Source organism: Colletotrichum gloeosporioides (genome assembly GCF_011800055.1).
Source record: "Colletotrichum gloeosporioides strain Lc1 chromosome Unknown consensus_39, whole genome shotgun sequence".
Taxonomy (NCBI): Eukaryota; Fungi; Ascomycota; class Sordariomycetes; order Glomerellales; family Glomerellaceae; genus Colletotrichum; species Colletotrichum gloeosporioides.
This window is the reverse complement of record NW_025544684.1, coordinates 296,006-307,981: the sequence shown is the minus strand read 5'-3', so window position 1 is coordinate 307,981 and position 11,976 is coordinate 296,006. Positions and strand designations below refer to the sequence as shown.

The 11,976-nt window shown below is 45.9% G+C and overlaps 2 protein-coding genes across 2 annotated transcripts; both read left to right on the top strand.

Annotated features, from left to right (window-relative positions):
* Positions 1-7,669: 7,669 nt before the first annotated feature.
* Positions 7,670-9,276, top strand: GCG54_00015410 (uncharacterized protein; the record flags this gene model as incomplete). Its single annotated transcript, XM_045415195.1, has 2 exons — positions 7,670-8,183; positions 8,237-9,276. 2 exons carry the CDS (start codon positions 7,670-7,672, stop codon positions 9,274-9,276), a joined length of 1,554 nt encoding a protein of 517 aa, XP_045265009.1.
* A 1,350-nt stretch (positions 9,277-10,626) lies between these two features.
* On the top strand, positions 10,627-11,490 carry GCG54_00015409 (uncharacterized protein; the record flags this gene model as incomplete). Its single annotated transcript, XM_045415194.1, has 2 exons — positions 10,627-10,691; positions 11,010-11,490. 2 exons carry the CDS (start codon positions 10,627-10,629, stop codon positions 11,488-11,490), a joined length of 546 nt encoding a protein of 181 aa, XP_045265008.1.
* Between the last annotated feature and the right edge of the window lie 486 nt (positions 11,491-11,976).

Sequence of the window (11,976 nt, the reverse complement as noted above, 5' to 3'; positions counted from 1 at the left end):
ACTCTTATTATTAGAAGTCTACTTCTTAATATTAGTAATAGGTTCTTTAGAAGTAATAGTTATATTAGATATAATAAAGCGATAAATTAAAAGGTTAGGATTATTAAAGTGAATATTATAGTTACTATTATTAGTAATAAAAGCTTTAGTAATAAGTAGAAGAACTATCTTTTAAAGCTATTTATAAAATTAGATATCTTAATAGTAGAATACCTTCTTCTTATTAGAAATATAGATATAGTAGATATAACTATAAAGTAAGCTATAGCTAATAAGGAGGCCTTTTATTACTCTAGCTTCTATTTTAGCTTAATAAGTAGGCTTATTAAAACCCTTCTTATATATATAGATAATATATCTAAATATTCTGAGGTACTTAATATATAGAGGCTTCTAATTAGCTATAAGATTAAGCTTATAGGCTATAATCTTATAGGGACTTAGCTTACCCTTATTAGCTTATAAAAGAAGGTTAAGGATCTAAATAGTAGAGTTAATAATATAGTTCTAAAGTTCCTCTAGTAGACTAGTATTAATTAGTTAAGTTTAAGATACCTTAATAATAGTCCTTCTAGCTCTTTTAATAGTACTATTTATAGATAAAGTATTAGTAATAGATATATTTATATAAGACTTAGAGAAGAAGAGGTTTTAAAGAACCTTCTTAAACTTAAGTATATTATTATAGACCTAGGTCTTAATATTAATATATGTTATATTAGTAAAGATATTACTAAATATCTTAATAATATTAAGAATAACTTTATAGTTATAGTTAAGTAGGAGTATAACCTAGTAGTAGCTACTATAGTAATCTATAAAATGTAGGATATATCTCTTACTTATAATAAAAAGAGGCTTAACTTTAATAATATTAAGATAGATCTTATTACTAATACTAGTTAATAGCATTAGAAAGTCTCTACTAATAATCTTAATAGACTTAGTAAGTTAATAAGCCTCATAATAAAACTCTTTAATCTTATAAGTTATAAATATAATACTAATATAATAGCAGGCTTCTATAACATAATTAAGGTAAGTATATAGAAGGTAATAGTATATAAGTATAAGAGATAGCAGTTACTTATAGCAAATTATAGTAAGGCTAATAGTAGTATTAAGAGGAATATCTTTTTAATACTAAATAGTAAGGATAATATAGATATTTAAGTACTAATCCACTTTAGTAAATAAGGTACTTAATAAGACCTATACTATAGTAGTAGTATAGTAGTTATATTTAATGCTAATATTATATAACTTACCTAAGCTAAGGAGGTTAGCTAGACTTAAAGGACTATACTTAACGTTATTAATAGTCTAATTAATAGTCTTAAATAGGTTTTAAGGATTAATAGTTTAGAAGTAGATTATATTAATACCTTTAGGTTAAATATACTCTCTATTAGTACCTTTATATAGAGGTAAGTTAGCTTTAGCTTTATATATAATAAAGTAGCTCTACTTATTAAAGATAGAGTTAGAATAGCTAAAGTTAAAGATAATATTTAAATAGAGAATTATCTAGTTAGTAATAATAGTAAGTACTATCTTACTAATAATATTATAGATAGGTTACTTAATAATATCTATTATTCTTCTAATAGTAACACTAGCTATTAAGGACTAGCTAAGAATACTTAGTAAAGTATATATATAGATAGACTTATTCTTAAGGGTATCTTACTTATATTTAGCGTTATAGATATACTTCTTAGCTCTTACTAAGATAGCTTTATAGTTAGCCTAATTATCTAAAATAGGTTTAAAATAAGTAGTTATATATTACTAAGTAGTATAAGTATAGCTATAGTAGTTATATCTATTACTAAACTTATTAGCTAATAATATAGTTAGTATCTTCTTATTATTTATATTCTATTAGGAGATATTAGTATTCTTCTTAAAGGTAGTAATACTAAGCTTCTACTCCTTATCTTAAGTAAGAGTAAATAATATCTAGATAATATTATTCTATATAAATATCTTATTATTAGTAGTATAGAACTTATATATATCTAGAACTCTTATCTTAAAGTAGTTAAAAAGGATAATAGCTTAGTAGTAATTAGAGTATAAGCTAATAAAGCTAATAATATAACTTTTAAGGTATTAAGCACACTTAAGTATATTATAGAGTATTTTATAGTCCTCTATAGTACCTTTATTAAACTTATTAATAAGTATGCTAATAGTATCTTTAGAGACCTTTAGGATATACTTCTTTAAAGCTTCTATTAACTAATAGGAGTTACTATTATCTTCCTAGCTAGTATTAAGAAGCTTATTAATAAGACTCTCTACTGCTATAATAAGAATATTATAAGTAATATCCTAATTAGCTATTTAAGCCTCCTTCTTATTTTATACTATAGGTTTAGTGATATCCTCTATAATATACTTATTAACTTAAGTAGCTTAAAGTATAGTACTAATAGAGACCTTCTAGGTCGTCTAGTTAAACTCACTATATAGCTTTAGTATATTAATAGGAGTTATTCTTATAGTAGAGCTAATTATAATAGCAGCTTACTTATATTAATAAGATAAGAGGGGTAATAGGTTATAATAAGAGAGATTAATAATATAAAGTGTTTATTAAGAAGAGATTAACTTATAAGGTAGTAGATTAGCCTACGTATACTTAATTAAAGGTGAATATAATAAAATCTCTACTATAGCATATTAGGGCGCGTTAAGGGTTAAAAAAGTAAATAGATAAAGTAGTTAGTAATAAAATCTACTAATCTACATATAAAAAGAATAAGAAAAACGACGTAAACGAAATAAGGGGATTATCAAGTAGTTAGTATAATTAAAAGGACCTCAAAATCGACGTTTTTAAGGTTAATTTAATAAGGCTAAGCTCATAACCTAATAAACATAGGAAACTATGATATATAATAGAGAGAACTAACTACTGGCGCTAGGGCGCTGGAGAGGGCTGTATAGCAGCCTCTAGCACTCGCTAACAGTCCACAGCAGTAGCAGCGGAGTGGCAGGGCCCGTCAACAGTAGTAAGTCAGAGCGACGAGTAGCAGCTTATCAAGGAGGTTATGTTTAACAGCGGCGGGAGCTATGTGCACGCGAGATGTGAGGGTGTGGTGCTGTCCGGTCGGGGCACTCTTGATATCGCGGGATGAAGGTGGGAAGACGATAGCGACAATGACAGCTGAGAAAGGGGGATAAAATGGTGCGGAAGCAGCATTAATGAGACCGAAATGGTGCTTGAGAAGTAAAAGGTTCAAGGGTGAGCCAAAGGTGGCAGATGTTGAGGGCATAAGGCGGACAAAGCCGTAGCATTAAACAACCAAGCCAGGCAGAGGACGGGGAAGGAGAGCGGGCGGGGAGCAACGACGGACAACACGCGATTCGGAGCCTGTTCTAGCGAAATGCAGAGACAAAGAACTCGTGGATGCAGAGCTTGCCAACCTGAATAGCAAAGTTGGCGGGGTTGTTGCTGTAATTTTTGTTATTGCTGCCGAGAGCGGAATTGAGTTCGTTGATGATGAATAGGGGGGAATGTGGGATCGCGTGTATGGTACGAAAACACAGCATGGCGAAGACCTCGTGGACATACGGCGGCAGAGTTCATGGCGTTAATATTAACGACGAAGGCATCACAGCTGCTACAGTCAGAGGTCCGAACAGTGCTAGACAAGCGTCTTTTTGATCGACCGAATTCTCTTGCGCAGTGGCTCTCCTTCTGACTCCAATCGCACGAACTATGGCTCAAACGCCCAACACTGCACCTTGTTCCACGAACCTTGTCACGCCGTTCTAATCACCGCCAACATCCCGCTCTCACGATCCCAGGCAGCAACCTAAGCCCCCGCCGTCAAGATCTTGTTGAAAAAGAATGACCGAACATCGATGGCTGATAAGAAGGCTACAGCTGCTGGCGTCCCAGATGCATCTGTAATATATGCGCGAAGCAGTAGATTGAATGATATTTGTGCTTCGCTTCTAGAATAAAGCCCCTCAAATACGCACACGCTTCCCTAATCCAGGCCCTTCCTAGGAATACCTACCGCAACCATCCGACCCAGCATTCCGCCTTCTTCCCAGACAACGTCTTACGCTAGAGATATGTCAAGCTCCCGCTAGAGCTAGGCTATACCCAGTCACAAGGAAACTCGTCGCTGCTCCGTTGTAGGACGGAGTCTGCTGCTGTGCTACTCCAGTGGGTTAGCGGAGGCTTAAATCTCAGGCCAAGGCGCCAAGGCTTCTGCTGCATGGATGTCAGTGTCGACGTCGCCACTACCGCTAATTTCAAGCAATGGAATTTGCATTTGAAGCCATAGAAGCAGTCATTGGGAAACCTCAAAAGTCCAGGTGAAGGTCGATGGGACAGGAAGGTGCTGGCCGTGTTGCCGAGGTTAGATGTGACAATGTTGACGGCAACGCCGACGATGAGTACGACAATCAGGGCTGTTATGCAGGGGCCGACAATGCCCGTGAAGGCTCAAGGAGGTTTTAGAATCAGAGCCACTCTGGGGGTGCCTAGGCTAGCTAATGTAGCGGCGGCGGGACTGGGTTGTTCTTGTCAGGCTTTGGGTGTGAAGTTGACGGCTTGGGGTAGGGAGAGGTGGCGTGGACCACTGTGTTTTGAGTGGTCTCATTGGTTTGGGATGCTTATATGTGAGTTCTGCTTTCGTACTACATTATCGCAGTGTTTGTTGGGTTGTTGTGCACAGGGCGATTGTCCGAAGGAGGAGCAGCGCAAGCCGTCGGCGGCAAGTCCACGGCGGAAGAGACGGCGCACGGAGCAACTGCTCCACTTCCGGACCCTAATCGGAACCGAAGGTGGAGTTGCTCCGTAAAGAACCAGTGGGGCCATCGGCCGAAGTTTCCACATAAACATGGTGTGAGGAGGGAATACAGAGGGCACGCGCATGAAGGAAGGCGCCAGAAAGGACAGTAGCGGCCACAGCAACGGCGATGGCGACCTGGGTCCTGTCCCTGGGCTTTCGCTCCGGAAATCTCACTGGAGCTCAAGCCGGCTTCATCAGCGTCCGCAGTGTCTTGTTATTTGCACTGCGATTATCTCGAATTTACCATCGTCTTGCGCTTGTTAATGGAAAAGGAAAACCTCTCTGAAGTAAAGTTCACGGAGAGAGCACGGTGTTATTCAGACCTTTGGGGAAACCACGGCATTTTGTGTGTTTGACGTTGACGACTAGTCCGAGTCATCTCACTGGCCAACATGCCATTTAATTCCTCTAGGGAGATTTTCACACAAAAAGAGGTCAATTTCCAACGTGCGGCAGACAGCGGGCTGTGAAGGTGGTCGCGGAGTCTTGGACCATACGTACTTTCTGTTATTTGTTAATCACATCTCTTCCACCAGACACTATCTTCCTCGACTCCAGTATCTTCTGTCACTTACGGCCTCCCATCCATCATTCTCCTACCTTGCGTCGCTTCCCTCCTCCACTGCGCCCTGCATCTCGACTTATCACCACACCGTCCTTCCTTTAGCAGACCAACCGCGTTCGTCTAAGCGGGTCGTGTCGGAATTCTTCGCTACCTTGCCTGCCGACCTCGACTGACTTCTGTCGTAGCAGCAAGTCGCCTCTCCGCCCACGACCGCGCCGCTAATAACAGAATCGCCGTCTATTTGCACCTGACTGACTCTCTCACCCTGGTGTCATAACTGCTACTCTTGCAGAACACCTCGAATTATGCAAAACGAATCCGTTTTCTCCCATATGATCCAGCACATACATCTGAATTCGATCCACCACCGTGGCAGGCGGCTGAGAATTCGTCTGCACACGATGCCGCATCCTTTTGTCGAGCAAAATCCGGAGCAGATCCACAAAACTGATTTTATGAGAGGAAAGCCCTGGACTCCCAGTTTGTTGAAAAAAAAAAAAAAAAAAACTAAACTCTAGCGGCATCGGTCAATGCAAAGGGGAGTAAGATCTGGCCCGCGAGCGAATCATATTGCAGCGGCAGCTTTTTTGTACCACAAATGTGGTACATTTTGCAGCTGATTACATAAGACTCGCAGATACGTACTCTGGGTATGTTGCTGACATAACGCGACCACGGGTGGGGCGGTGGCTTACTGCGGTTAGTGGCACACTACCTACGACGCGAGAGCGTCTCCCAATAGGACTGCTGCTTTGATGGGATCACGGGTTGAGGTGGACACGGTCCAGCCCGAACATCACGAAATTTTCTGCGGCCATTGAAGCTGTTCGAAGGAGGTTTTCCGCGATCCGACAGGGTGAAATGGACAGCTGGTCCGTGCATTGGTAAAGCTCAGCAGCTGCCGATGTGAGTGGGGGAGGATTGGCAGTTGGTCTGCCCACTGGTAAATTTGGTGGTTGCTGAAACTGCCAGTGAATCTCGGCAGGAGATGAAATTAGCAGGACATTATTGTCACGATGAGTATGCCGAATGCACCCCCAAGATGTGCTAGAGGATCTGAGACGTGTTGAAGAAGGATCTGGAAGTGGGGTGTCCCGAGCTAGGTGGGCATGCCAAAGCTTGGTCATCCCATACAACACCTCGCATCACCCTTTGGTCTTTGCGACCTTGACGAGTGTGCTCGTAAATACTTGAGAAGCACGCGCAAAGCGTCGTTGGCAAGGATGATTGGAAAGATGGGGTGGGATATGGGTTGTCATTTGACGCAAATGCTGTGCTTGGAAGGAAGGTGTTTTTGGTTGCGCCGCTCTGTGGATTTTTGCAGTTCTCAAGCACGAGCCACACCAGCCGCAAGGTTGCAGCGTGACCCGTCATCAGTGCGCAGGGATCCCAGCCTGCGCAGGGAGATCTTGTTCGGAAATAGAACGAGATCAGATAAGCGGAATGCGATAAGCGAGATCGGATCCGCCAATGGAATCCCACGCCGTGCGGGGCGAGGTATGCGGAGGTGGTCCTGCCCGAGGACTCTTGTCTAACAGAAGAACGGACAAGGGGATACTTCCAACGGTCGTTGATGCTTGCAATGCTACACAGGAGTCTCCTAGTAGGAAAAAGTTCAAGCAACACTTCAAAACAGCTCAATAATAGAATCCGCACATCTCGGGATTCAAATGGATTTCTTTTGATCGAGAAAAGGCCGAGAAACCCAGGTTCAACAGGTCCGAAGGCGCGGATCTCGTCGCGATTCCGACAATTTCTCCCGCAACGAAGTTGACAGAAAGGTACCGCGAAGGCCGAGTGGGAGGAGTGGCCACTGCACGGACCATCTGGCACCTGCAGATCTGCTTGGTGCGTCGCGATACCACCTCAGTAAGTGCCAAACCTTCACGTTGTCGATGCCTTACCTATGCAAGGTGCGGCACCGACGTCGCTGCTGCTTTAGGTTTGTGTGTACAGGAACGGGATGTAAGCACTCGTTATACTTGTCGCACCTGCCTTATCCTATCGCAATCCTGGCCAAACCTTCCGCTGTTTACCTTCCGCCGTTCGCCATCCAATAATCTCAGTAAATAGCAGTCGCTATCACCAAGCTTGGAACAAAAGAGAAAGCTTGAAGTCCATCCACCATGGCGCCATCGCCTTGAGAGTTCTTCCCCAGACAATACTTTTTTGGAGCCCGCCTCTTCATAGCAACCGCCTCAACCTCGCTCGCACCCCGCACTGCTACAATCATCACCAACACTGCCCCGCGCACGACGGTTGGCAAGGTGCTCATCATTCCAGATCAATGCCTCCGAAAGGTGGGCCAAAGCACGCATCAAACCTCAGCGAGTTAGTGAAAGCCTTCGCCGAGGCATTCAAGACAAGTCAGGAGCAGCTCGCCAAGGCGTACGACGACCTCGCGTCCGGCTACCAGAAGCACGACTCCAAGCTTCCGAAGACCCGCCCTCGAATCCCCTTCGCCGAGTGGGCATCCCGCGAGATCGAAGGCCCCATCCTCCGTCGCGTACTCGAGGCAAGGTTCGAGGCGCACTGGGATTCCCTGAAAAAGTCGGAGCAAACCCGCCGGGTGCAGGCCCTCGAGGCTCTCGGCTTGGAACACTCGGGAGAGCTCTATATGTGGTTCGGGGAAGCTGCTGTCGCATCTAGAGACGCTTGGCTCGGCCTTGACTCCCTTGAAGTCACGGCTGCAACTCTTTTCTCAGAAATCATTGCTGGCCGCGCAGAAAAGAACAGCCGCCCTCTACATTACTTGCGCACCGCATTCACACCATCCGAGGTGATTGCTGCCAAGAAGCGACGTAAGTATCCCCCGTAACCTGACCGGACATAATCGTTCACTGACGTTGCGAAGTTCCACGCATCAAGCCCGAAGTCAAAAAGAACGACCCGAGAAACAAGCTCGGAGAAGTCGAGTCGCAAGAGAATCGAGTGGTCGAAGACAGCAACCGCATTTCCGACAACTCTATCCAAGAGGCTGCCGTTCAGCGCGGTGGTGATATTCAAGACCAGGGCTCCGATATTTTCGAGACGTCGTGGGATAGTATCAGCAAGGATATTGAAGCCCACCGAGCGGTTCACAATACTGGATCGGCACGACCATTGGTTAGAGACGAAGACGCCGAGAGTCCCCTGCAAAATTGGAACGCGGACCAGCCCTACGACGCGAACGAATCTTCGTCTTTGCTGTTCAACGACGAAACCTCTGTGGACTCGGCTATGCGCATCAACACAAACAGAGCGTTGGGGGCTGGAATGGGGGCAGCAGCCAGCAGGGTGAGCCCGGGAGCGGAGGGAGCATCTCCAGACGACAGCGCAATTGGTATGGAGGAGTCTGACGGGCCCGTCATGAATGGAAGCGACGATTCCGGCAATCCGAAAGAGGCGTTTGGTCAACCTCGCCCGGCCGTTAGCAAGCTACCGCACGACGGCAAAGCACTTGAGGCACCACATGCAGAGTCAGAGAACGCCGATGATGCACTTGGAGCACTTGAAGACTTGTTCCGAACGGGCCTTGCACGCATTACTCGAGCCAGGGACCGCATCTCGACCCACAAGAATGATGAGAAGGCAGCCCTCAATGACTGCGCCGAGTTGAAGGACAAGATGGTCCACCTCAACGCGCGGCTGATTGCGCGGGCAGACGAGCTTTTGCGCGCAACCGATGGCTCGGAGGAAGAATGGACCAAGTATTCTCAGGGTCATCTCGAGGCTGGGAAGTGGGAGAAGGAGCTCATTGAGGCAGGTGGGAAGAAGCGCAAGAGGTCGACGGACGCCAGCACCTCGCAGAAGAAAAGGGCCAAGATTGAATGCTGCGCGGAGAGGGTTGCCCAACAGGTGAAAAGCGCGAGCCAAACCTTTAATGAACTGGAAAAGCTCTGTGAGACAGACTGAACTAGAGTTGGTTTTTTGGACGATGAGTCGATGACCGGTAGATGTCAGAAGTTCAGAACACCGTGTATCAGGTGGATAGTGGTTAGACCATAGATATAGCTACAATTAAGACGGTATCACAGATATTCATCCACCTTATTTTACATTAATGCAGCCGGTTTCCGTGACGGTCTGATAGTTGGAGACGATACAACATGTGCTCAGCCGCAAACACGACCTGCGTGCCCCCATCAAGGCAGAAGTCCTGCTCAGGTGGGAGAGGTGTGGCGTCGGAGCCGGCGCCAGCGCCGCAATGTTAAGTTGCACTTACGACCCAGATGAGGCATCTTTCGAGGTTTTCAAAGGATGGTTTGCAAAGCTCCTGTTTTCTTGTTAGTATGGCCTGTAATAGCCTGCCTGTAGAAGTGACGGCGGAGGCTTGCCGTGGAAAGGCAATAGGCAGGAGAGATCTAACAAAAGACTGGGCTCGTGATGGCGGGCTGGTTGGGGTTGAAGAATGCCGAGTGCCAAAAGATCCCACAGCTCAGAAACTACCACAGTCGTGGTAGCTTTTGGACGCTCTCAAACAGCTCCTACACCAAAGCTCTCCCACCAACGCCAAAGTCTCCTGTCGTCTTCCACAAGCACTTGCAAAAGAGGCTTCCAAAATCGCATGAGGCGCAAACATAATAAAACGGACGTGCACCCGGCTTTGCTTCTGGTCCGAACACGAGTCACACCGACAGCAACATGGCCTTTGATCTGTCGTCTACTTGCGACAGTAGGCTCGTATGCTGGTACTTGGGTAGGGTGTTTTCCAAGTCGCCGTTACGCAAACAGCGCGAGGTATGCGGGATTGCTAGTGACAGTCAAAACAAGAGTGCTCATAGACAGTTTCCGGCGGACCGATGCACCGACAAACGGGGGCGCGAACTCACTCTGACGATGATGCAGTGCAGGCGCTTAATCAAGATACATTTTATCTGATAGCTCCGATCTCTCTAATATCAGAGATATCTTCTGACTTGCGAGTATATATAGTGCAGTACGCAATGGACCGTTGTTTCTATCGAAAAGGGGGCTCTTTGGGCACTGAGTTGAGCAGGCGCCGTTCTGACGCCCAAACCCGACAAGGGTTCCGGGCAGGACGAACGCAAATAAGTTCGACACCCTTTCGTTTGCGTCGCAGTCTTGCTCCTCTTCTTGACAATCGTCGCCACGTTCAGCCAGGATGGCGTCACTTTCCATTACAAGCGATACCTAAGTCCATCCCGTGCCAACAGCCGCCGAAGCACGTACTGAAATCTCAGACAGACCTCATCCTCGCCCAACAAGCTATCTGGCGACTTGATCCGGCTGCCACCGCAAAACATGGAGATGGTTCTCCGCGAAGCTCACGAGGAGAGCAGCGTAGCACCGCTTATGAGGACGAACCGGTCATTTTGGTCTATTGGAAAGGCAATCAATCGTCTTGGAGACGGCTGACTTCAAATATCTCATCGTGGAAAATGGGCGTCCACAAGAACATGAAACAGAGATCGTCAACTTGCGACTCGTTCACAACAGTCCTGCACCCCCAATACGTTTCCTAGCATTAATAGAGCTTGATTTCCCGCGCTTCAAATAGATCCACTCACAAGTGCGGAACACAGCTACACACTGCGTTCAGCAGTTCACAATCAATGCCCTGGCCTAACGTCGCTAACTATCGAACGGTGGACCTTTCATGTGAGGAACATCTTCTCCATCCCCAGTGCAGCTGGAAACCTCACATACCTCAACGTGAGCGTCGATAGCGGGCCAACTCGAGACGAGAGCGACAGCGACATGGACAGCGAGTGGGATGGCAACAGTGGCGACGACACTGGCCTATCTCGAGGGATCCCAACGCTGCAACCTGCCAGTCTCATATTCGCAAAAAACCGGCAAGGCGAAGGCTTAACACCGCGAGCCGTGTTGCAAGCGCTGGCACAGTCACAGGATCTGCGAGAAGCGGAGCTCAAGGACGTTGTTTTGGGACAACGGATTCTAGTAGCAAGGACCCACAGCGAGGTCAACAAATTCCCGTACTTATCCCGTCTGGAACGTCTGGAGATCAAGCCAGCTGATGCAATGGCGATCGAAGAAGTCGCACGCATCTCCAGCCGTCAGCTGTTCTCGCCACACATGGGCCCGAATATTGTCGGACAGCCTGAGAGACCTCGTCCATCTCATGATACTCAAGATTACGAATAGGGGCGGCACCGCTCGTGATGAGGAATAATGGGATACCTAGTCCATCATGTTTCTCATACAAAACATAGACTACCTGCAAAGTCTTCGGTTAGACTTGGGAGACGACGTACTTGAGACGTCAGAGGGGTTGTTGCGGAGAGTTTGCCACGGGCGGCCGCCACTGAAGACGCTGGCGATGAGTTTCAGCGTATACTTGTCGACGAAGGCAGCTGTGTCGCGCGTTGTCCTTGGAATTGGACGTTCACAGCTTCGTAGGCTCGAAATGGGCAATGTCACCACGGTTGGGGGACGCATCGCGGGAGCAGGGGAAATCGCGTTCATGGCGGAGGGACTACATGTATGGGAGTTATTTCCCGAGATTGAGTCCCTCACAGTGCCTTGTGCCGGCACTGTGACGGTAGGTGGAAGAAGCAAGCTACGCGACTTGTAGCTACTTGATGTACAAGCCAAGTATGAGTTAGAAAAGAAAAAGGGGGATTTCAACTA